At 38.8% G+C, this 26,043-nt stretch overlaps 1 protein-coding gene across 1 annotated transcript; it reads left to right on the top strand.

Moving 5' to 3' along the window:
• Positions 1-712: 712 nt before the first annotated feature.
• RXFP1 (relaxin family peptide receptor 1) lies at positions 713-25,811 on the top strand. The gene is made up of 18 exons (XM_081208849.1): positions 713-897; positions 6,516-6,671; positions 8,419-8,508; positions 9,860-9,965; positions 11,863-11,934; positions 13,185-13,256; positions 14,613-14,684; positions 16,005-16,076; positions 16,971-17,045; positions 17,427-17,498; positions 18,726-18,797; positions 19,079-19,150; positions 19,910-19,981; positions 20,549-20,620; positions 21,649-21,878; positions 21,990-22,400; positions 23,012-23,230; positions 24,376-25,811. Exons 1-18 carry the CDS (start codon positions 852-854, stop codon positions 24,636-24,638), a joined length of 2,244 nt encoding a protein of 747 aa, XP_081064975.1. The 5' UTR covers positions 713-851; the 3' UTR covers positions 24,639-25,811.
• The last annotated feature ends 232 nt before the right edge of the window (positions 25,812-26,043 follow it).

Genomic DNA, 26,043 nt, shown 5'->3' with positions numbered 1-26,043 from the left:
CCCACCTGCTCTCTGCACCCAGCAGCAGAGCATGCAGCTTTGCCGCTGATTATAGGTGTTTGGCACCTACAAACTCATAGCACTACTGATACTGTATTGATAAAATATTGAACATTAAATAAATGGTAGCGATTACTGCGCTATGTTGGAACTCATAGAAACTCAGGGGGCTGAGATACTTTAACAATCAATATTAATTGCATGTTATGCCCCATGGTAGCTCAAATAACAAGTTCCTTTATATATTTTAAAATCCTAATATTTCTGGATAGAATGTGTTTCTTTTTTCCTGTCCTGTCCACATATGAATCACTGCTCTGTTATAGGAAATGAATTAACGATTGCACATTTCTATAGCCAGATGAACATTTTCCTATTATGAAGTTGTTTGTTGTGAGTTTTCTTTTTTTGAGGAAAAGAGGAGAAAAAACACTATGAAAGTTAGCTCATGCTTTTGGTTAGAAAAGACCTACTTAGATGAGATTACGCTTGTCTAATCACTTCCCAGTCAGTAATTTAAAATAAATCAATTTTAGCTGTATTGACTAGTTTGGTCATAATAGCTTTGATCAAAGCACATGTTTCCCAACAGACACAGAAACGGGAACCTGGAGTAAAGAAGGAGAGACAGTCTGTTCTTTGAAACTCCCCCCCCCCCACACCCCTCTTTTTTCTGAGTTGGATGGCTCTGCTCAGACAGAGAGAGAGAGGTTGCAAAGGAGAATTAGAGACAGAAAGCAAGGAATGGAAAGGAAAGGAAGCTTCTTCTAACCAGAAATAGAGACTGCTGAGGTTTTGTATGAAATCTGTGGGATAACACTAGCTCTTTATTTCTCTGAAGCAAGACAGAGATGCCATTTAGTTGCTTCTTCTTATTCTTAGCTATTGAAGTGAATGGTGAGTACACTTACTATTTTCTATGTTAACACTGATAGGTGGGAAACGCCAGCAACTGACGTTTTGTTAATTAGTCATTGTGATTTTCTTTTTTTAAAAAAGAACAAAGATTGCCACAATTCTCTGATGGATATCTGGAATTTTGAGAGACCGACATTTCAGATGTATTAGAAATGCAAACGTTAGGTTTGTTCAGCCACTGTTAGCACACCAGCATGCCAATACACACCGTCTTTTTAATGATCTGTAAGTGTATGCTCAGCTCTGAATTCTAGAATCCCAGCACTGATCTTAAATACAGCTTCAGACTGGCTGCAGAGCTGCATTCAGAATTCGGTGCTGCTGCTAAGAATTATACCATGGTAGCTGTGGCTGATTTTGTATTTGACTCTTGGCTTTTCAGAAGTTTTCAGTTGTTCTACCATGCTGTTTCAAAGTAGTATGCATGCCCACTTGGTTGAAGCTTACCACAGGATTTTTATTCCTGCTATGAGAAGTAATAGCAAATGGAGAAAACTGGCAAAGTTTTGATCATCACTTCTGTGTGGCTTCGTTGACTTAAGATATGCTAGCAGGGAGGGTGCCTTGCAGGTCCTCTAAGGAATGTCTAGTTGTGGGATGGTTGTGCTGCATGATGATATTAGCTCTGGCTTATATTTGGCATAGCAAATAACTGGTAAATGTGACTGTGGCTGAGATGGTATATATAAAATTCTATAATATTCCGGCTTGTTTTGCACCAATATATTTTATTTCACTTTTCTTAAATTTTAGATAGATAGATTGATAGATCGATAAATATAGCTATAGTTGAAATATATATTTATGGGGAGGGAGAATACCTTTCTTAAACACCATTAAGGTTCTGTATAATGCAAAGTGCTCACTGGAAGGACAGATCCTGAAGCTCAGGCTCCAGTACTTTGGCCACCTCATGAGAAGAGAAGACTCCCTGAAAAAGACCCTGATGTTGGGAAAGATGGAGGGCACAAGGAGAAGGGGACGACAGAGGACGAGATGGTTGGACAGTGTTCTTGAAGCTACTAACAGTTTGACCAAACTGTGGGAGGCAGTGGAAGACAGGAGTGCCTGGTGTGCTCTGGTCCATGGGGTCACGAAGAGTCAGACATGATTAAATGACTAAACAACAACAAAACAACAATAATGCAAAAGCAACTTAGAAAGAACATTTTAATCAACTGAGTTGTCTCTTTAATCATATGCCTGTAGGTCCTTTGAAAATATTCAACTGACCTATGCTGTCCATTTAGCTGCTTAGAGACATGGGTTGGATCCAAAGGCATAAGGTGCTTCTTCCATTATAGAAAGGCTTACTCTGGTGAAGAAGAGAACCTCTGGAGCCAATCCAAGGCTTCCCACAGACATCTAAACAATATTAGGCTCCCCCGTGGCAGTGAGGCTGCAGCCTTCCTCTCCCTTCAGTTGCCTCAGGCGTCAAATGCTGTGGGCTGCAGGATCTTTGGCCAAGCTCTCTAGCTCTGCTGAGCTGGGTGTATCATACAGCCTGTCAGGCACCCCTTAAACTAGCCTGCTGTCCTCAGCATGGTGGAAGATGTGGTCTTAGTGCCAGTGTTGAATTAAAATTCTTCAGCCAGTCACGGCAGCTTCTATACATGTAGTATGAAGTGCAATGTTGTCCTTTGCCTCAGGCTGCAAAAAAAAATGGAAGGGATAGGGTGGTGATCGCAGGCACTGTGCCTGCTTTGGCCATATACCAAGTAACTGTAGTTGGAGGAGATAAAGATGGCAAAGCATTTTGCACACCAGAGTGTTGCTTAAGCAATGGTGTTATGGATAACAGCAGTGCACCTTTTGGGGTAGGTGAAAATGCACAATGGGGCATTGGTCCAATCTAAGGCATTCATCCATAATCCTAATCATGCTGCTAACACACCAGCTTCCATAGTCTGTGAGCAGCATGTATTAATGAGCACACTGTTGTCCTTGAGTTCCATGCTCTGTTGCACAGAAAATGTTGTTAGGTGCAAACAGCAATATGCAAAGAAGGGGAACTAACATCAAACTGTAAGAAGAGCAAGGACAGGTTGTTTATTAGAAAAGCAAGCAGTTAGGCAGCTATTTGCTGTGGAATTTGAGTTTCTTGCTTCTCTTCATACATATCCACAATGACTAAGATATTAGAGAATGCCCTCTAATATTATGCAATAAAGCCGGGGGGGGGGGAGGAAATAAAAGTTTTATCCTTCCCTTCAAAATAAGTTATTCCTGATTCATGTCAGATTATTATTATTATCATTTAATTATATTTATTTATATCTTTCCTTCTCTCCATACTGGGACTCAAGGCTGCTTACAGATAAAAGAGAGAAAACTAAAAACATAGAAAAGATAGTCATTAAAGAGGAAGTCAACACTAATAGATTTAAACCAATATAAAATATGTTAAACATACAGACAACAACAACAACAACAACAACAACAACAACAACAACAACAAAGCATCACAGCAGTAGCCCTATCCTTTCAGTTCTTAAAGGCCTGTTGGAATAAAAAGATTGTCACCTGTCAGCTGAAGATCAACAAGGAGGGAGCCAGTCTAACTTCCCTAGGAATGGCATTCCAAAGTCTCTGTTCAATGTTTCCAAACTGCATTTCTTTTTAATTGTACTGTTGTTTCAATTTTCCTCTTGGTCTTTCCATGTATACACCTTTCGTTAGTTAGTTAGTTAGTTAGTTAGTTAGTTAGTTAGTTAGTTACATTTCTATCATACTACTTCCTCTTGCCATCCCCCCCACCCCTGTGAGGTAGGCTAGACTAAGAGGCAGTGACTGGTCCAAGGTCACCCAGTGGATTTCATGGCTGTGTGGGGATTCGAACCCTGGTCTCCCAGGTCCTAGTCCAACCACTACAGCATTGTGACTTCAGTATCAAAGCGATTCACATGCAAAAGTTTGCAGCTAACACTGAACATCTTTTTATAAGAGGCTATTCTAAGTTATCTCAAGACAGCCCAATGAACATCCGATGATCACAGATTGAGGTTTCATATATTTTTAACCTTTTTGGAGAAGTGATATTGGGGTATGAGGTCCAAAACCTGCTTGCACTCTTTTCTGTGACAGTTTGATTTCCATATTCTCTGTCTTATCCTTTGGCAATTTCTAGTACTGTATTGTCTTAGATGACTCACCTAGCATATTTTTAACTTTAGAAAATCTTGCTTTAGGTCCTAAAGCTCCAGAAACGTGATTGTTATTATAAATGAAGTGCCAGCATGATCAATGTCACATATAAAGCTGGTGGCCGAACAAAAAGTCTGCATCTAAAGTGACATTAGAAGAGGGAAAAGAAAACGTCACTTTTGCGTACGAAAATACACGGCAAAGGCTCTATTTCCTCAGGAAAGACATTTTTAATAAGGCTGGGATGAATTCTCTCCCCTGTTTCTCAAAATTCTCTACAAAACAGGAGCCAGTTTTCTGCTGCTTCTGTAGAAGAGGTGGAGAAATTTCTCTTTAAAAATCAGGTGTCAGTTACTGCTTAGTTTACTAGGCCTCACCAGGAAGTGCAGTGCAAACAATGGGAAGCTGTGGAGAGTATGGTGCCCTGCCTGGAATGCCTTGAGATGCAACAAAACATGCTATAAAAGATGCTATGCTAACGTTTTTCAGTTCTGTTTATGAGCAACATTGTGCTAGAAGGGAAGGAGCAAAGCCATTCCCGACTGGTTGTGAAAATGCAAGAGTTCCAGATGTTTATTTCAGGAGTCAAAGTCTCATTTCTGTGCTTTCACCCAGAACTATATCTCTGGAATGAAACAAAAACAGGGAATACTAAATATGTGAATAAACACAAATGACCACCCAAATACAAGAAGGACACAAGCTGTTATGTTATATGAGTATTCCTCAAAAAGTGTATAGTTTGAACATAGCTAGCTGAATGAACACTTTTATTCACTCAGCACTGGCTGTGAACTCTCTCCATGTGGTAGAAGAGGAGACAGGATTGCTAACAAGATTTTCTGCAACCAACATATTGTGCAAGGATGGAGACCTCTGCCCCACTCACAAAAGAAGACACAAAGTTGCATATGCTTTGTGTCATATCTATATTTGTATCCTCTTTTGCACATGGGATGGAGGGCCTAAGAGTAAATCAGGGGCCACACATGAGTAATAAGATGTCCAACGGACAGCATGTCAACAGGTGAAGCTCTTCTCATCATTGTATTTCAGTCCTGCCCCTGGAAATGCTAAACCTGCTGAATTTCTTTCTGCCCACACAGCTGTCAAAATCATGAACTCTGCTGTTCTCCAAAGCTTACACCAGGCAAAGAATTCAAGTTACATGAGTAGCAAATCAATTCTGTTGCCATAGGGCTTTTGTCAGTGGATCTTAAGCTGACAAAACTATGTTCAGCCTAAGATTAGACATGGTATTTCAAGAGGGGTGGTGGTAATCAAGAGAGATTTAAGAGCCACAGAAGCAAGGTTCAGGTGCCCATGCTTGGATAAATGCAAGATTAAATTGTAAAAAAGTAAGCAGTATATTTTAAGAGCATTTGTTTCTGTTTTTTTATTATGTGTATTTAGGTAAATGTTTATTAAGTAAATATTTATTATTAAGTAAACATTTTTAGAAAGCGCCAAAAATAGTACTGTGAAGGCACTGGCCTGATGTCGATAGTCAAGGAGTCCCAAGGAGTAAGAGTGCCTAAAAAGAAACAAAAGACTACTTTGCTGTGCATGCACCATAAATGTGAAAAATTAAAGGATTGCTCATGTAATGCTGCAACTGCCCTTGCACAATGAGACCCAATATGTGCATATCAAGGCTGTTTTCAGAAGCGATATGAAGAGTGCGTGCCATGATTGCATCTGTTCTGTGTGTCGTTCATGTGATCAGGGAGAACAGCAACAGAAGCTGCTGGCAGTTATGTGGGATGTGCACAGAACTTTTTGCTCCTTAGCGTGAAGAACCTGCTTTTCCTTCCTTTGACCAGCATTTGATGTTGTCGGGACTAGGAAATCAGCTCCTGAACCTGCACCAAGAATGCAGATCTGTTCTAAGCTAGTAAAATCAATTTGGTTTCTCAACTGGAAACTGAGGAGATTCATGAAGGAAGGAACAATGTGTTCAGTTGTGACCCCATTTGAATCAGAGTTTCATGCAATACTGAAACCACTTTGGGTGTAATCACAGGGGAATGGAAAGTCTGCATTTCTTCTAGAATGTTCTGAAGAGCTATTGCAAAAACAGGCATGCACGTTTGGTTTGTGTGTATATATTATACAAAAACTAACAAAAAATATCCATAATAACATTCCAAACTCTATAAATTCAGTTGTGCACTCACATTTGCAACAAATAGCATGATCTTTAGCACATTTACTCCCAGAAGAAGGTTCCAGTGATTAAGTTAAACTTACTTTTATATAAATGTTTGCAAGAGTGCAGGCTGAGGATCACTACAAATATTGCGTGATAAATTAAAAGAACTGATGCAAAATTTTAAGTAACCCAAGCTGTAACACTCTTAATTCAATGCGTTTGAACAGTTCAACAATGTAACCTAAACATTGAAAACCTTTCAGTAAAGCCTAGCCTCTTTCTGGTGTTTATCTTTTAATAGCTCTTCATGCTGCTTCAGGAACTCAGGATTTTGGATTTGGAATTGCATGTCCTCTTGGCTATTTCCCTTGTGGGAATATCACAAAATGTTTGCCTCAGCCCCTTCACTGCAATGGGATAGATGACTGTGGGAATCACGCAGATGAAGAGAACTGTGGTAAGTTGACAGTTTTTCCACAGTGGCTCTCAGTGTGAGTTAACAAAGCCTTTGGTACTACATCACAATTCTTGTTTTCTCAGTAACTACTCTGACAAAAAAACTTGGGTTGTTGGGTTGTTTTTTTAAATAACTAAGTATTTTTTTAAGCATTCTCTTAGCATCGGTTTGGTATAAGCTGCTTGGTTAGCAGGACTCTAAAATCACCTCATGTACTAAGAACAAAAAACTAATTTTGTATATATTGAACCTTTCCTAGATAGATAGACAATATTTTCCCCCACTTTTTCCACTAAGTGTTGTACAAAGAATACAACACAACGAAAATGATAATAAGTTAAAACTATAAATTCAGAATTCGGTTAAATGCCTGGTGGAATGATGGTGATGAGGATGATGATGATAATAGTGATGATGATGATGATGTCTTCAGTATGTGCTGGAAGTTCAACAGAGAAGAGGCCTATCAGACCTCAACTAGAAGGAATTTCATAAAATTGGGCCCATAATACTGATCAAACAACACTGATCTATGGTGGATACAAGCGATGTATCCGAGCCACGGGGGACCACAAACATTGGTTCCACCGAAGACCTCAGTGATGAGGCCGAGCTATAAGGGATCAAGAGGCCCTTGAGGAATCCTGCACCCAAGTTGTTAAGGGCCTTGTAAATGTACCGTATACACAAACCTTGAACCTGACCCAGTAATGTATGGGCAGCCATGGTGCAAGCTTTTGAGCATGGAGCTATATAATGGGATTATGATACAGAAAAGATGGGAATTCACTAATGTCAATGTAATAGGACATATGTCAAGGAATTGGAACAATAATCCCATTTTTTTCTAACGTAGGAACTACCTATGGATGTATGTTAGTATATATGTAAAGCACACTATTCTGTGTGCTCAAGTGATGATTAAACAGTGGATAGATAACATTTGCTAATTAAAATCACATTAAGGCTGGAATCCTAAACATCATGGGCCTTGTTGAACATTGCAGGACTTCCAAGTAAACATGCCAAATTACTTGGTAAACTGAATTGACTTCACTAGTACTAATGCCTGAATCAGTGCAAGACCATAACCACAGTGGGGAAACAACTAGGATTTTTTTTAGGGTGGGGGTTGCTTTAAATATATGGTGTGTAAGCAGCCTTGGAGGGAAGAATAGTGGTCCAAAATGGCCCCGGTTGTGGTGATTAGAGACATGGCTTCTATCCCATCTTTTATTGTAATTCTTCAAAATTGCTTCTTGGCAGAGAACAAGCTGTTTCTGGCAGAGTGCACACTCTCCCCTTTGAATAATTGTGTCATAGCAGAGGAACATGGTTAGAACAAGAAGAAGAGAAATACTAATGGTTTTCCCTAAGGCAGTGTGTCCAGACTTTTAACTGAGCAGAAAGATTTGTGTCTAATAAGTAGCAAACCCATAGCTGAATAATTATATCTTTTTTACAAGTGAGGTTGTTTTTGACAGTGACAACACCCTAAGGGGTCTTCCTGCCCTCTAGTAGTAGCTGGAAAGGAGGCGCAGTGCAAATGGGGAAAATGGAAGGGAGCATCATCAATGGCATATCATTTGCGAACTAAAAAAAGCAGCAGTAAATACCAATCACATTCACCGGATTCCAGACATGGGACAAATAAATGAACACAAGCAATTTCCATTGGAATTCTCTGAGACATGTTTAGAAATAGTAAATGATGATGATGATATTTCTGCTGTGTAACTTCTATTAGGTGATAACAGTGGATGGCCTCAGCAGCTGGATGCAATTTATGATAAAAAGGCTTTTCAATATTCCTTGGACTTGGAAACAGATGAATGCTGTAAGTAGGAAGAGAAATAAAATGTTTACTTGTAGAATTTGAAGGGAAAGCATACCACAGATCTGGTGACTGTGGAACCAAGTTTCAGTGGCCATGTGGACATTTCAGTTCTGTTTTAGAAAGACACTGGGGCACAAAGCTTTAAAACAATATAATTTAAAATTGCTTTAAATCACATTGATCAAGTGAAAGATGGAATGTGTGTCCTCAGCAATCCTGAATTAAGCCAGGATTGTGACATAATAATAAATCATGGTTAATGCAAGCCACAGTTCATAAATAATTTCAAACCATGGTTTCAAATTCTAGATTGTTGGCCACAGACCAAAACAAACATATGAACTACAATAAGCTAAACAAACCACAGTCTAAGTATTACATGTGGACCAAGCCAGTAAATTTTGAAGTTTACAGCATGACACAAATGGTTATTTGAAAACACTTCAGGTAGAAGAAAAGCTTTCTGACCTTCCATTCCCTTATCCCGTGTGTCTGAGCACTACACTGCTGATTTCCACAGGCCTTGCAGAGTGAAGAAAGAAGCATGCCTCAAGTTTTATGCTTATTGCAGCAATGTTTTCAGTGAAAATTGCCCGACATGTTTTAACGAAAGGCCTTCTTTGGGGTAAAAAGGTCTTCAGGTGTCTTATTCTGCTTCATTCATTGAAGCAACTTATTTATAGATCAATATTTACGTAACAAATTATTGCTTTCAGGCACTGGCTTGCCTCTTCCTTTGCCCTTCCACTTTTCTGGCTGTGTGTCTACATTTGCACCTAACTGTAGCCCTTTTCAAAAGTTTAAAAAACTATTTCCTGCCATCTTCAGAAAATGTGAAAATAGAAATCTGCAATATACTAAGTCAGACAATTAGTCCATCTAGTTTAGTATTGTCTACACTGAGTGTCAATAACTCCTCAATATTTGAGACAACTTCCTTTCAGGAGATGCCCGGAATTGGACCTGGCCACTTTTATATGCAAAACATGTGATCTCCCACTGAGCCACATCCCTTCCTAACTTGTGAATGGGGAGCAGAATCTTGTCAACAGCCCTCACCTTGTCCTCCATACAATCCATGTCATTGTAGCCCATTGGCTACAATGGATGAAGTATGAATTAATTGTTCTAAGCCAGTGCTTGGGAACTAGTGGTCCTCCAGTTATTGTTTGCCTATAACACATCATCCTTAATGGCTGTGTTCTAGATGGGGCTGCTGGGAGTTGTGGAGTTCAACATCCTCTGGAGGACCACATATTCCTCACCCCTATATTAATCAATGAGTTGATTTTACCACCTCTCTTTTCTCTCCCCATCATCATGCCAACATCATGGCATTGTCTTTATCCAGTGGTTGGTTCTGTGCCAATAGAATGTTTGTGCCGTGGTTTAGAGCTTGACTGCGATGGTGCTGGTTTGCTCGTCATTCCTTCGGTCTCTTCTAATGTAACTTTGATGTAAGTAAAAAAAAAAGGCAGTAAATTCTCTGTTCAGCAGGTGGTAAAAGTTATTAGGGCTAGGTTACAACTGGTATGTAACCCACAAGGTGTTACTGGCAAAGCATGCAAAGATGCTCCTAAGCCAGTTTCTGAGAACCAGCTTAAAAGTGGATGTGAACAGAAAGTCCAGGATGCTGCTATCACCCTCAGATGAGATTCTTATTTAGTGCACACACTGTACCATTTTGGAGCAAGGAATAATAAACATCAATGCCATCTAGTGAGCAACAGGAATTATTTTTTAATTTTAAACGTGATTTTTTTTTTTAATGCTGGCACATGACTGCAAGACCAATATCTGATCATTAGCTATGCTGGCTGTAGGCTTATGGGAGTTGATGTTCAACAACATCTGGAAACCTGGGTTACCCAGCTCTGTTACATTTTGTAGTGACTCTTACAATAATGAAGGAATTCAGAGAGCAGGGGAGAAATAAAAGTTGCTCAAGTATTGCTCCAGGGATAACCTCATCCTACCTAAAACGAATGGAAATACCCCTTTTAGCACATCGTTAAACTATGGAATTTGATGCTACATGATGTGCTGATGGCTACCAACTTAGATGGTTTTAAAAGCTTGGCAAGTAAGGATATAAGTGCTACTATAGCCCCAGGATACTTGAATAATTATTGCTGGGCAATAACCATGGGAAAGTGCTATTGTGCTGCTGAAGGGCTTCCCATAGACACCTTCTTAGCAACTGTGAGAAAGAGGATATTGGACCAGTTGAGGTTTTGGGTCTGTTCTTAATAATAGCTTTATTATTAGTGTTGAAATTTCTGGACCCATATTTAAAGTTGAGGATGCTTAGGAATTTGTGAATAAAGTTTGTTTGAAAATGGCCATCTTCGCCGCTCAGGATGCTTAAACTGAGCAGTGCTGAAGGACAGAAAAATTATCTAATTTAAGGGCCATAGCACCACTACATTAAGAATCAACCTGAGCTTTCTAAATTGAGGCTTATTCTCTGTGTGAGCAAGTTTTCAACCTGCAGTTGTCTATCTGTGACTTGATATGTCCTTTTTGCAAAGAACCGAGTTTAATTTTTTATGCCCATTAGGTTGCTTAGTGAAAGGTGTGCTGAAGATCTGTTCCAGTCATGGAAGAGTAATTGTCTCATACGGCACAATTAAGAGACACCATAGGAAAATCCGTTGCTGAGTTCTGTGACTAAATTATTTCCTGTATTGTGAGGACCTCTAGGGTTTATATTGTTAAGTGCAGAAAAACTAAAAAAAAGACTCTTTTTCATGAGTTTGTGTGGCGAATGTCCCTAAAAGGTAAACTGAAGATCTTCACAATTAACTATGTTTATGTTATGAACTAATTGAAGAAAGTTATTAAGAACGTAAGACAATCCCTACTGGGTCAAGCCAAAGATCTAGTCCAGGATCTGTACTCTTAGTGGCCAGTCATATGCTTATAGGAAGCAACACTGCTTTGCTCACATGCAATTCTCAGCAACCATCCAGAGACATTTTGGCCCTGAAATAGGACATAGTACATAGCCACTTCAGCTAGTAGCCACTAATAGCTTGATGAATTCATCCAAAACTGCAGTTGTTGAAAAAAACAGGCTGTTAGCAAATAATGCTCATGCACATATATACATTTATTTACATATTGATTTATTTATTTTGATCACTTGTCACCCATCCTTTAGTGTTTCCACTAACAAGGTGGCTTACACTAATACTGAGCAAGCAATAAAATCAACCTACATGGAATAATTTCATTTGTGGAAATGTTTGTCAACTGTATAACCTGGTATCAATAAAATGTGCATGTACAGTGTACTGGTTTGATGTATGCTGTGAGTCATTCATCTTTTGTCTGTTTGTTGTTGTGTTACAGGTCCCTAAAAGGGAATCAGCTGAGAAAGCTTATTGCCAATGTTTTCAAAAAATATCAGGATCTTCAATACCTGTAAGGCAACATTTTAACTTCAAATTACCAGCCTATTGCAACATAATTGTTTTGTGATGTAGTGACCAAGGATGAGTTCACACCTTACATTGATCATGGGAAGTGTTTGTTGGAACTATGGTTTGATCACTTGACTGCCTGACATGCTACTGTCATGGATCTGCTGGCTGTACAATTAACTGACATTGGGAGGCAAGTTGAGAGGTGATAGTTGTATCAAGTGTTTGTATGAACTCAGCATGAAGCTACAATCCTAGCCACATTTACTTGGGAGCATGCCCCATAGCATAATCTCTGAGATGACCTATATAGGATTCCAAACACAAGGTTATGCTTCTAATTATGTCATGTACATGTAAACTGTTGAAACTGGTGGTATATGTATACTCAGAGGTATATGTTTTCAAGATCCGGAGTAGAAAGGCTCCTATATGAACTACAAGCTCTAATATGAACATATTTATGTTGTTCATTTTGGCTGTTCATTCATGCCTAACCAATTGTTTTATTAATATTTGAGTCTAACCAATGGATGGTTAAAAATTAACCACACAGATTCTTACTGGCAGTAAACTTATCCTAAAGTTGATCTTACTGTCCATCATATTATAAAGAAGTACAGTTTAGAACAGAGCAATACGACAAAGAACCAAAAGTAAACTTAGCAAAACAGTATGAGATTCTACATATGGGTGGGTATTCTTTGTCCTTTAAATAAATTTTCATTTAATCATGATTAATTTGTTTTTTAAATGTGATCATTTATGAAATAATCTTGTACTGATTGAAATTTAGTTTTTTGAACAGAAAGAGAACAAGCATGTTGATTTTACTTTCCTTTTACAATATTTCTTCAAATGCCATATAGTTCAACCATTCTTGTATCTTGCACCCTCTTCTGGTCACACATTTAAGGAAACTTATGACTGTAAATTCTGTAGGAAAATATAGTATTGTCATTGAAGGAGGCAAATAGTGGAAATGCAGAATACAGTTGTTTGATTTGCTTTGGACATCTGCTCAGTTCTCTCTTGAAAGCTACAGTCAAGCTTCCCATATTTTAATTATAGAAGGGATACATTTTTAACATAAAAATATAAAAATGTTGAGGTCCCTGAAAAGCTGAACTATATTATTATTATTATTATTATTATTATTATTATTATTAACATTTTATTGGTGGCCACCTATATCATTCAGGCTCTGTAAATATTTTTTTTAATGATCTTCTATTGTCATTATCTTCACAGGTACCTTCAAAATAATAATATAAGTTTTGTGTCAGGACATGCTTTCAGAGGACTCCACAATCTGACAAAGCTGTAAGTACTTCCCCTGCAGTTCTACAATATATTCAATATATTCCCACATTAATAATTGTAATAATGACTTCAGTAGGTTCGTTGTCACATACATAAACAAAAAGTGTCATCTGTCATCCCAGTAAGAGTCTCCAAAATTGCCCAACTAATCTACAACCAGAAGCTGTCAATGGAAAACCCAGGGTGTACTGCTGCAGACAAATAAGTTTACAAACTCAGTTACAGATAGGTAGCCGTGTTGGTCTGCCATAGTCAAAATAAAAAAATTCCTTCCAGTAGCACCTTAAAGACCAACTAAGTTAGTTCTTGGTATGAGCTTTCGTGTGCATGCACACTTCTTCAGATACACTGAAACAGAAGTTGCCAGATCCTTCTATATAGTGAGAAGGTGGGGAGGGGGGATCTGCCAATCTCCCATTCCTACCACCCTTCTGAGTAATACCCAGTGTGAGAGAGAGGAGAGCCAGTGTGGTGTAGTGGTTAAGAGCGGTAGTCACGTAATCTGGGGAGCCGGGTTCGCGTCTCCGCTCCTCCACCTGCAGCTGCTGGGTGACCTTGGGCCAGTCACACTTTGAAGTCTCTCAGCCCCACTCACCTCACAGAGTGTTTGTTGTGGGGGAGGAAGGGAAAGGAGAATGTTAGCCGCTTTGAGACTCCTGAAGGGGAGTGAAAGGCGGGATATCAAATCCAAACTCTTCTTCTTCTTCTTCTTCTTCTACCCCTCCCCACCTTCTCACTATATAGAAGGATCTGGCAACTTCTGTTTCAGTGTATCTGAAGAAGTGTGCATGCACACGAAAGCTCATACCAAGAACTAACTTAGTTGGTCTTTAAGGTGCTACTGGAAGGAATTTTTTTATTTTTACAAACTCAGTGTGATATATGCCTAAATCTGACTGGTAGGGCAGATCCTAAACTCCCCACCTCACCCCTGCAGGCCATTTTGACTGGTAGGCAGGACAGTCAACCACCTGATGTTACCTGGTGTCACATGAGTCAACATCAAAGGAAGAATTGGCTTCTCACTTAATGTGTGATCCTGATACTTCCAGTCAAGCAATGCCAGCAAAGGAAGAATTGGGAGTGCACTCTTGTGTGCGCCTGATTTTTCTTTTCCAGCTGTAGGTCAAGGCTCTACAATGTTATGCAGGGATGTAGAAAACCCAGTTGGAATTCCCACTCAACTATGTACTTAACTGTTATGGCGCTTTTCCACACACAAAAATCATGCTCAAGAAAGGCCCTAGGGTTTCAAACACCACTCTGAACAATTCAATAGGATAGAAAAAAATGAATAGATGAAAAACCAAACATTGCTCAATGACCTTCTATTATGTTTTATTGGTCTTGTTTCAGATATCTGAGTCACAACAAGATAACCTTTTTGAAACCCCACGTCTTTGAAGATCTACATAAACTTGAATGGCTGTATGTACTGCCTTTGTATCTCATTAAGGCTACAACCCTGAACATACTTACTGGGGAATAAGGCCCATTGGATTCAATGGGCCTATAAATGATAAAGCGAGAAGAGGTGCTGTTTTAAGGATAAAATCCTATATAACAATATGGAGCATATCTGACTAGGCAGACATGCATAAGATTGTTCTATATACAATGCACATCACAACCTCTTCCCTATCTCTTGGCAAACACTTTGCCAAGAGAATGAGAAGAATCTCAGCTTTGCAGCGGTGGGGAAACTGGGTTGCTTTTTTCCTAAGGGAAAACTACTGTTTTGGAGAGAACTTTGGAGAGAACTTTGGAAGATGTGTTTTGACAGGGTCATCTCGCTTTCCCGTTCCTGATTTTAGCTTGGACAGAAATCTGTAACTAGACATCTTAACACTGTTACCGTATTTTAAAAAGCAGAACAGTTTCATTGTTACTGGTAGTTGTGATTTAAAAGCAAACAATGCTGAGCAGAGGGCATTAGTGACATAGCTGTCAGTATTCTGAAGAATTAACGGCATGACAACTTTTTCTACTGCACGCTTTCAAAGGAAGTATTGTCTTATGGGATCTGTGACATACAGCAGCTTCAAAATAATGTTCTGTGAAGTGTCAAAGTGCTCATCAAGCACTGCAGAAGCTGACAAGAAAATTGTTCATTTAAGTTCCTTTCCCACCCACCCCCAAACCTATTTTTAATCTCTCGGGGGGGGGGGTTAGTTTCTGTCATCATTTTGAGATAAGAACACACTTACCTAGAAGTGCAAGCCACCAAATTCAGTAGGATTTACTCTTGAGTAGACATGCGTAGGATTGTGCTGAGGATCACCTATTTTAATTGGATTTTTAAAAGTTTTACTCATACGGCTATTTCCAGCAAGCTTTTTCTCCTGAAAGACAGGGGTTTCAGAAAAATTGCCTCTTAAATCATAGTCACCTTCAGTGTGGTCACGGCGTTTGTGTGCCCATCTGAACCACAAACTGAGATGGTTGTGTTGATTTCATACCAATAACTCTGTATGAATTGGCTTTCTGTGCTGCAAATGTCCCCAGAGTCTCATCTGCAGTGGTTTGAAGGAAATGGATCTATCATTTAGTAGCTACACAAGAACCTGAGTTCACAGTATGGACTAGAACATAAAATGATTGGCACATTATAAGTGGTTGTATGATGCCATTATAGCAATCCATTTTTATCTACTGTTATAAATGAATATAGCTTATAAATCTGGGGGAAACAGATTGCTATGACTTAGCAGTATTTTAACCTAATATGCACCGTTTTCTGATTTACAGCATAATTGAAAACAATACAATAAAATGTGTCTCACCACTAACCTTTTATGGGCTGAACTCACTAATTCTCCTGTAAGTATTGAGAAATTGATGTAAAATACCATTTATAATTTTTAAAAATACAAAAGCAAAGAGCTATGTTGAACAGGATAGTATCTCCAACCTCATCCCCACTCCCACCCCATCCCCACTCCACACAAGAGAATAACAGTTCATGTACTCTAATCAACAACACTTTACTATCTTCCCAGTGGTTTTTCACTTCAGAAACAGAAATAGGCATACTCTCTGCAGCCATTCTTTTGCTCTTAATATTATCATTACAGTGAAAATAAACAAACAAAACTTTAGGGGACCATTGGAATTAGTTGTTTAAATGAACTTGATTAACAAATACAGTAAAAGTAAAGATTGCGAGAGGTTGCTTATAAATAGAAATTGCTCATTATAGAAAACAGTTTTCCCCATGAAATTTTAATATTCATGTTCTGATATTATCAGCAAATGCAAATGGTTTTGCTGCTACAATGAAGTGCTGTTTATAAAATTGTTCATTGCAGTACAAACCTTTGTTGCAGCAAGAGAACAATTCAGGTCTTTCTCCCTAATTTGGACTCCATTTTTAACTTTCTTAGCAGAAGTTGTTCTCTTTTTAAAGAGACCGCAGTTTTCCCCAGTTACACTGACCACTTTAGGTTGTTCATAAAGATTGAGAGAAGAGGGAGCTTTGTCAGAGCTGTATGTCCAACAGTGAAGTGCTACCACCATCCTCTTACAGTGACAATACTACGTTACCCATATTTCTAAGTGAAGCATTGGGTTCTGAAACATCTCTACAAGGGAATCAAACACACATGAAAAACCTTCTACAGTACTCTTGAAGATTATTTTAAAATAACTGCTGAAACCCAGATAACCATCTTTCCAGAATCCATCAACCTAATAATATTATTTTTCTTTCTCTAGAGTTCTGATGAACAATTCTCTTGCCCAGTTGCCTGATAAACATCTTTGTCAACATATGCCAAGGATAAACTGGCTGTGAGTCCATGTTTTCCTATGTTGCTTTATCATTAGATTTGGTTTGAATCAAATGTGTCCCATTTCTTGTTCATAAAGATTCTCTACAAGAAAAGATTTGGCAATTATGTGTTGAAAACAAGAAAAAATAGTTATTTCTTATCACAGGAAAGGCAGGTTTGGGCTTCTGCAGTGACTATTTATTGGACTGCATTTCTGTTGATTCCAGTGAAGTTTGTTTGTTTGTTTGTTTGTTTGCACTGAAATGTGGTTTCTACAATAGTTCTGGTGGAAAAGACAACATGCATGCAAAGAGTCCTACCATATTATCAGTCCGTATAGAAGTATCTGAGGAATATTTGCTGTTAAGAATTAACAGGAGATTTCCTTTTCTTTTTCCAGGGACTTTGAAGGCAACCATATCCACAATTTCAGGAACGTCACTTTCATCTCCTGTAGGAGTTTAACAGTCCTGTGAGTTTAAAACATTAGTATTGAGCCAGAAAGAGACCTTGATGGTCCTAACAACTTACCTGCATGGGCCTTGCTGGAGAAGGAATTACATACAGCTATGGAAGAATCCTTGTAACCATTAATTCAACCTTGATTGCTCAAAATGACCTTGACAGATTAGAGAACTGGGCAAAAACAAACAAAATGAATTTTAACAGGGAGAAATGTAAAGTATTGCACTTGGGCAAAAAAAATGAGAGGCACAAATACAAGATGGGTGACACCTGGCTTGAGAGCAGTACATGTGAAAAGGATCTAGGAGTCTTGGTTGACCACAAACTTGACATGAGCCAACAGTGTGACGCGGCAGCTAAAAAAGCCAATGCAATTCTGGGCTGCATCAATAGGAGTATAGCATCTAGATCAAGGGAAGTAATAGTGCCACTGTATTCTGCTCTGGTCAGACCACACCTGGAGTACTGTGTCCAGTTCTGGGCACCACAATTCAAGAAGGACACTGACAAACTGGAACGTGTCCAGAGGAGGGCAACCAAAATGGTCAAAGGCCTGGAAACGATGCCTTATGAGGAACGGCTAAGGGAGCTGGGCATGTTTAGCCTGGAGAAGAGGAGGTTAAGGGGTGATATGATAGCCATGTTCAAATATATAAAAGGATGTCACATAGAGGAGGGAGAAAGGTTGTTTTCTGCTGCTCCAGAGAAGCGGACACGGAGCAATGGATCCAAACTACAAGAAAGAAGATTCCACCTAAACATTAGGAAGAACTTCCTGACAGTAAGAGCTGTTCGACAGTGGAATTTGCTGCCAAGGAGTGTGGTGGAGTCTCCTACTTTGGAGGTCTTTAAGCAGAGGCTTGACAACCATATGTCAGGAGTGCTCTGATGGTGTTTCCTGCTTGGCAGGGGGTTGGACTCGATGGCCCTTGTGGTCTCTTCCAACTCTATGATTCTATGATTCTATGATTCTAAGGCATATGGAGCAGAGCCTGATCTGAAGATCTTAGTGAGCCAGAGAAGGGATGGGGAACCTGTATCCCTCCAGATGTGGCTGAACTCCCATCTGTCTCACTTAGCATGGCAAGTGCTATGGGATGATGGGAGTCCAACAACATATGGACAGTAAGTTGTAGTCCATCAATATCTAGTTCCCCATTCCTAGGTCAGAGACTACAAATGATTAGAAGAAGTCTCATCTTAAAACCCACTAAAATAGCTTTTATCATTTCAGCGTTTTGAGAAGAAACAAAATCAGCTCTGTAAATGAAAATAGCTTCTCTGCTCTTCAGAGATTAGCTGAACTGTAAGTAAACATTTTCCCTGAGAGCAGATTAACTACTTTTTTGTGATAACATCTTGTAAGCAAGCATATAGTTTATATTATTGTGACAGTGTGCGTTTAGTCCTTCAAGCACTAGAGTCAAATTGTCTCAAAAATGGGGAGGGGGTCAGTCAGGACTGGGACGGTGGCACAAGGAGAAGGGGGAATTAAAGAAGACAGAATTAGGGTGCTTCCTAAGTTTTGAAGCATTGATGGCAAAATAAGCATTCTGTTTACTAAATTCTGGGGATTTTCCCCCACAGAGACTTGGCTAACAACAAGATCGAATCGCTTCCTCAACACCTATTTAAGGATCTGAAAGAACTTTCACAGCTGTAAGATCTGTAATAAGTCCATTGTTCTTTGAATGTAAATCATTAAATGTTTTTAATTGTTTTTCTCTGGTTTGAAATCATGTTAGACTGAAAAGGTGCCCCTGCATATTATATGATTTCTTTTTGAGATGGCTGTCCCCAATATTTTTGCTTTGATGTCTGTTATGCTGAATTAAGATCGCTTTCCGAGATTATATTAGTATTGCCCATTGTTTGTAATTTTAGGCTGCAATGTTGTACGTACCTGCTTACCTAGAAGCAAGACCCATTGAACTCAATGGTATTTACTTCTATGCAGACATGTATATTAGGACATACAGTCCCATAACTCCAGGACTTACAAAGTGAGATCTTCTAAGTGAGAAGCTTCAGTAAGAGTTTTCAATATAATTTCAAATCCCGAAGCAGAAGAAAAAGCAAAGATTATTTACTTCAGTTAGGTCACTGCCAGTTTGTTTGCTTTTTTAAAGGAAACAACTACTCTTTTATCTACAACTCAATATACTGAGTGAATAAAGACACACTTTCTTATATAAATGCTACTTTAATTAATTTTTCTGGGCCAGTTGTGGGTTTTGTTGTTTTTGGCAATTGTTATTTGTTGAATCTGTTTAGTCACAAGTTACACTCAACTGCACAATCAATATGAATATGCACATATTTTCATTTTTTGGTAATTGAGTCATGATAACATCAAGTACACAAGACAGAACAGTAAAATTGCCATTTAAGCTATGACTTACTCTGTTCTTTTGACAGAAATCTTTCATACAATCCAATCCAGAAAATAGAAGCAAACCAGTTTGATTATCTTATTAAACTCAATTCACTGTAAGTGTGTGTCTTCCTTTTGAACAATCTTTCATCAGCTAAGACAATGTGTTCTAGTATTTAGCTATTCTGTTTTAGAACAAGGTAATTTTGAATTATGGATAAAATATGATGTACCAAGGTTAATTGGAAATGGCAGAAATAATTGATATATGCCTTGATTAATGTAGTTACTTTAGTCCTTAGAAACCTTCAAATCACAAACTATATAAAAACAAAGGAATCTTGCTATATTAAAAAAAAATTCTAATTATTAAATTTGACTGCTAAATAGTCCAATAAACAATAACAGCCTTCTTTCGAATATTTAGGATTCTCATGCAGCTGCTAGCCTACTATGTGCCTTCAATTAAGTCAAAATACTTGGCACATAATTTTGACATCACAGACTTTAGTGTGCTTTGAGCTGAAAGCACTGTATTCAGTAAACTATGTGTTACCATTAATTAACTTGCCAACAAAATACCGGTACATTTTAAAGATACATATGTTATGCTGAAGGAGCAAATTTATTTTTCAGTAAGTTCCCTATTAATAAGACATAAACTCTGTTTCTAATGTTTATAGAAGCCTAGAAGGCATTGAAATTACAAATATCCAAAGAAGAATGTTCAGCCCACTTAAAGAGCTTTCCCATATGTAAGTATCATCTACAAAAAAAAAAACACTTAACAAATAGCAAGGATATATACCTAACCTATCATCTCCCATAGAAAGGTAGCAGGGAGACCTGCTAAGACAATTCTTTGAGATCTTCTGTGTGCTAGATAGACCAGTCGATTTATTTGATTCCATTAGCAAGCTTACATAAGGAAAAAAATTTTACATAATTGCGCCCTTCTACACTTCATGCTTGGGACACGGGTGGCGCTGTGGGTTAAACCACAGAGCCTAGGAAGGTCGGTGGTTCGAATCCCCGCGATGGGGTGAGCTCCCGTTGCTCGGTCCCTGCTCTTGCCCACCTAGCAGTTCGAAAGCACACCCAAAAGTGCAAGTAGATCAATAGGTACCGCTCCGGTGGGAAGGTAAATTGTGTTTCCGTGCACTGCTCTGGTTCGCCAGAAGCAACTTAGTCATGTTGGCCACATGACCCGGAAGCTGTACGCCGGCTCCCTCAGCCAATAAAGCGAGATGAGCGCCACAACCCCAGAGTCGGTCACGACTGGACCTAATGGTCAGGGGTCCCTTTACCTTTACACTTCATGCTACACAATTTCTTGTGAAAAGCCTTATGCATCTCTGTACATAAATATGATAACTGTTTAGTGCTTGGACACACTGTCATCAGGATTGTTGCCATAGCTAATGCCAATTTCTACAACAAAATATAAAATCCTATATAGAGAGGTTAACTAATATTCATATACTGTGCATGAATATGCAATGTGTATTTATCAAGCATCAACTAAATAAAATTCAGGTCATTTTTCCAACCAGTTCTCTTCTTAATCTCAGGGTCATGGGTTTGAGCCCAAAATTGGGCAAAAAGATTCCTGCATTGAAGGGTTTGGAGTGGATGACCTATGTGGTCCTTTCCAACTGTATAATTCTCTTTACCTTATTTTAGTTTGTACTAGTTCAAGGAATATATGCATTGTATTATAAGGCATACAATCCTGTACACCAGAGATTGATATGCAAATTCCCTCTGCTTTTTTACCCTCCAGATATTTCAAAAAATTCCAGTATTGTGGCTATGCTCCCCATGTACGCAGCTGCAAACCAAATACCGACGGAATCTCCTCCTTTGAGAACCTCTTGGCCAGTGTTATACAGAGAGTATTTGTCTGGGTTGTGTCTGCTGTCACTTGCTTCGGGAACATCTTTGTCATCTGCATGCGGCCTTACATTCAGTCGGAGAACAAACTCCATGCTCTGTCGATAATGTCACTCTGCTGTAAGTATCAAGGCATGCCTCGCTCTTTGCTAGATTTTCACCAGAGGTTATTTAATGAGAGTGTAAATGAGGCTAGTACAAATAACATACAGTCACATGTTTTCTCCATAGGTGCAGATTGCCTCATGGGAATATACTTGTTTATGATTGGAGCCTTTGACCTGAAATACCGTGGGGAGTACAATAAGCATGCTCAGTTGTGGATGGACAGTATCCACTGTCAGCTGGTGGGATCTCTGGCTGTTCTATCTACAGAAGTATCCGTTTTATTGCTAACCTACCTGACTTTGGAAAAATACATCTGCGTAGTTTACCCATTTAGATTCTTGAGGCCAGGAAAATATAGGACAATTTCCATATTAGTTCTCATCTGGATGATAGGGTTTGTAGTTGCTTTTATTCCACTCAGCAATAAGGATTTTTTCCATAACTACTATGGCACTAATGGTGTCTGTTTCCCTCTCCACTCTGAGCAGTCTGAAAGTACTGGAGGTCAGATTTATTCTGTCATAATTTTCCTAGGTAAGTAAACTCCAGGTTCATTTCTCCTCAAAGCAAGTCCTTTATGTTCATGACTGTCCTGGTCCTGTAATTATCAGTGCCTCCCTCAGGCCATCTGAAGCAATTTGCATTTTTTAAAACCCGTGTGTTAAATTCATGTCAGATTATACATAATTTGGACAGAAGACCCTATTCTAATCTGCTCATACTCTGAATATGGATGCTCATCTTAATGTCTGCTTTCATCTACGAAACACAATTTTATATAGTTTTTCTTAATTCTCGTTTTACAGCACTGAATATTCATTGTGAAATAATGAATTTATAGGTTAAATCACATATATTACTGTGAAGAACAGCTGTAACCTACAAACGGCTTAAACCATAGAACTCACGCAGAAGTTAGCAAGACTAAACAAGAGTCAATTAGTCTGCATACATTATTGCTAATGGTGTTTTAATGCTGCAATCTAAAAAGCAGTTACGTCAGCAAATGTGAACTTACAGATAGATATATTTCAGTTCTGTACCTTTTACATTTGTACACCATACATACTAGTCATCAGATTTTGAATTTTAACCTGGCAAAGAGACTCCTAAATAGAACTAAAACTGTTTCTATTTTGCAACAGGTGTAAATTTGGTAGCATTTATCATCATAGTATTCTCCTATGGAAGTATGTTTTATAGCGTCCATCAGACAGCGATTACTGCAATGGAAATCCAGAATCATGTGAAGAAAGAGATGACCCTTGCCAAACGCTTTTTCTTCATCGTATTTACTGATGCACTATGCTGGATACCCATATTTACACTAAAATTGCTTTCCTTACTTCACGTAGAAATTCCAGGTATGGCCAATTTCCTTCCCGATTGCTCTGTTGTTGTTGTTTTCAGTCTGTAATAGGGAACTCAAAGGCAACTTACTACTCCTGGACCATAGAAGAGGGCAAGTGGGCAAATCTAAAATAGTGTGGGCTCTGCATTTTAAAAAATGCACCATCCTCATCCTTTAATCATCCCTGCTCAGAGTTCCAACCATCTATGCCTGCTTCCAAGACACTACAGTGGTGCCCCGCAAGACAAATGCCTCGCAAGACGGAAAACTCGCTAGACGAGTTTTCCGTTTTGGAGGTGCTTCACAAAACGAATTTCCTATGGGCTTGCTTCGCAAGACGACAATGTCTTGCGAGTTCCTGCTGGTTTTTTTCCCTCCCCCCCCTTTTTCTAAGCCGCTAAGCTGCTTATCCGCTGATCCGATCAGCGGATAAGCCGCTAAAAGCCGCTAATAGCGCTAATCCGCTAATCCGTCAATGGGCTTGCTTCGCAAGACGAAAAAACCGCTAGACGAAGAGAATCACAGAACGGATTCTTTTCGTCTTGCGAGGCACCACTGTATAAGATGTAAGCTCAATAATGCAACTGTGTCCTTCTACTGCTCCCCCTTGTGATTTTTTCTTTTCTAAATGATGCTTAGAATTCCATTTCACTTACTTGGAGCTCGTTGCACAGGGACGGGCTTTTCGCCCCCTTTGTTTTTTGTGAGATGTTAAAATTGTACTTCTTGGGCTTCCTAACAGCATGCTAACACCTCCCTCTTCTTTCTCAGTTGCTCTGTTTGGCTCCAGCCCTTTGTAGTCAGCTACCCAATTTTACTGTTGGAGGAAATGAGGCCTATTTACTCTAATGCACATTAGAATATCAATCAATACGTTCAAATGTTTGGCAAGATTTGAAATGTTGCATATATCTACAGTAATATCTGGTCTAGTAACATCCTATAGCATAGGTGGGGAAAACCTTTGGCCCTCCAGATGTTGAACTACAACTCCCATCATTCCTGACAATTGGTCCTGCTTGCTGGGGTGGATGGGAGCTGTAGTTCAGCAACATCTGGAGAATCAAAGGTTCCCCACACCTGCCACAGCATATACCACGTTTGTTAAAAACACACAGGCACAATTAAGTGAATCATGTTTTTCTCCCTTCCCTTTAGGTTCTATAACTTCCTGGGTTGTGATTTTCATATTACCAATAAATAGTGCCTTGAACCCTCTTCTCTATACATTAACCACCAGGCCTTTCAAGGAAATGATTAATCAAGTTTGGCACAATTACAAACAAAGAAGATCCTTGGGAGGCAAAAACAACCAGAAAATGTATGGTCCATCATTTATCTGGGTAGAGATGTGGCCTACGGAAGATACCTCACCAGAGTTGACAAATCCTGCCAATTTTACAGATTCCTCTGAGAGTTAAGTAAGCTGACATTCAGCAAGCCTGAAAAAGACACATGAAAATGATTCAGAACAAGTTAAGTGCATTAAGACTTGCACACTCAGCACTGTTATCTTGAAGATCCTGCCACATAAAGCTGCAAAGAAAGAGACCCCTTGCTCCAGGCCATGGAATCATTTTTAAGCATGACAGAAGACAAACTACTGAGCTACCATGACATGCATCTATTAACAACCTTTAGAAGAACTAGCCATATGGAGAAGAGGTTGGAATTAATGGGGGAAATGCTTATCCTGGTGAATTTGCATTGTGGAATTGATGAGGAAATAGAAAGTGAAAGAAACTTGGTCAGAATGTAAGGACTACTTTACATCTTCTGACAGTTCTAAAACACTTTTTAATTTGCAAGGTTTGTGGTAACAGTTCTTCTCAGTGACCAGTATTATATCTAACTTGTAGGCAGTATTATCTAAAACACCAACACAAAAGCTGAAGTGTCACGAATTATTTAATATTTATAAATACAACTGGGCCACTTTAGTTCCGCAAGTCTGAAAACAGTCAATTTCCTTGCAGTACAGTTTAATATGGGAGACAGCATTTTCTATTTCCAAGTTCGCAAGGTGAAGGAGCAAATAAATATAGGAATGGCAATGAGAGATTTCATAGATGTTTGCACTGGATTTCTCAAAGGATTTAAGAATAGAAGTTATATAGTTGCACTTTAATGTTTACAGATTTTTGGATTATCTTGAACTTGGCTGAAAAGAATGTTATTTTATATCTAGTTTCTACTAATATGTACATATGTTGTTGTGTTTGCAAATGAAGCACTGCCTGAGGAAACATGATCCAATAATATTTAAACTCTGTTTAAACTATATATTCATATACAGCTATTTATGCTTAGCTTTACTACTGTATTTGTGAAGATTTGGAGTTCATTAATGTAAAATAGTTGTATTTCTAAGTAACACTGTCTTATTCATTCATTAAATACATATCTATTTGACCCTTGATCAAAAAATGATGTAACAAAGCAGAGTGCAGTAATGAACAGGAAAACAGTATCTACAATAAAACCATCAAAGCTATTAAAATATCACAATAAAACCAACATAAAATAAAATAAGGAAACAGACCTTAAGTCTCATCAGTTCGTAGATCTACAAAAGCCTGATTAAAGAGGTACCTTTTCAGCTGGCTCCAAACAGTAACCACTGTTAGTACTAGCACGGAACAAGTGTCGCCATAGAAAACATCCAATTCCAGCTCATAACACAGTGTCCTTTAGCAATCAGCTTGACCACAATGTCCTCTCCTATAGATTTTAATGCATAGACATGTTATATAAGGACAGGTGCTCTTCAGCTATTTGGATCCCCAGTCTTTAGCACCATGAATTGGATCAAGTAACATACAGGCA

This window comes from Podarcis bocagei, assembly GCF_964188305.1.
Source record: "Podarcis bocagei genome assembly, chromosome: 9".
Taxonomy (NCBI): domain Eukaryota; kingdom Metazoa; phylum Chordata; class Lepidosauria; order Squamata; family Lacertidae; genus Podarcis; species Podarcis bocagei.
The sequence above is the reverse complement of the archived record's forward strand: the minus strand, read 5'-3'. Positions and strand labels throughout refer to the sequence as shown.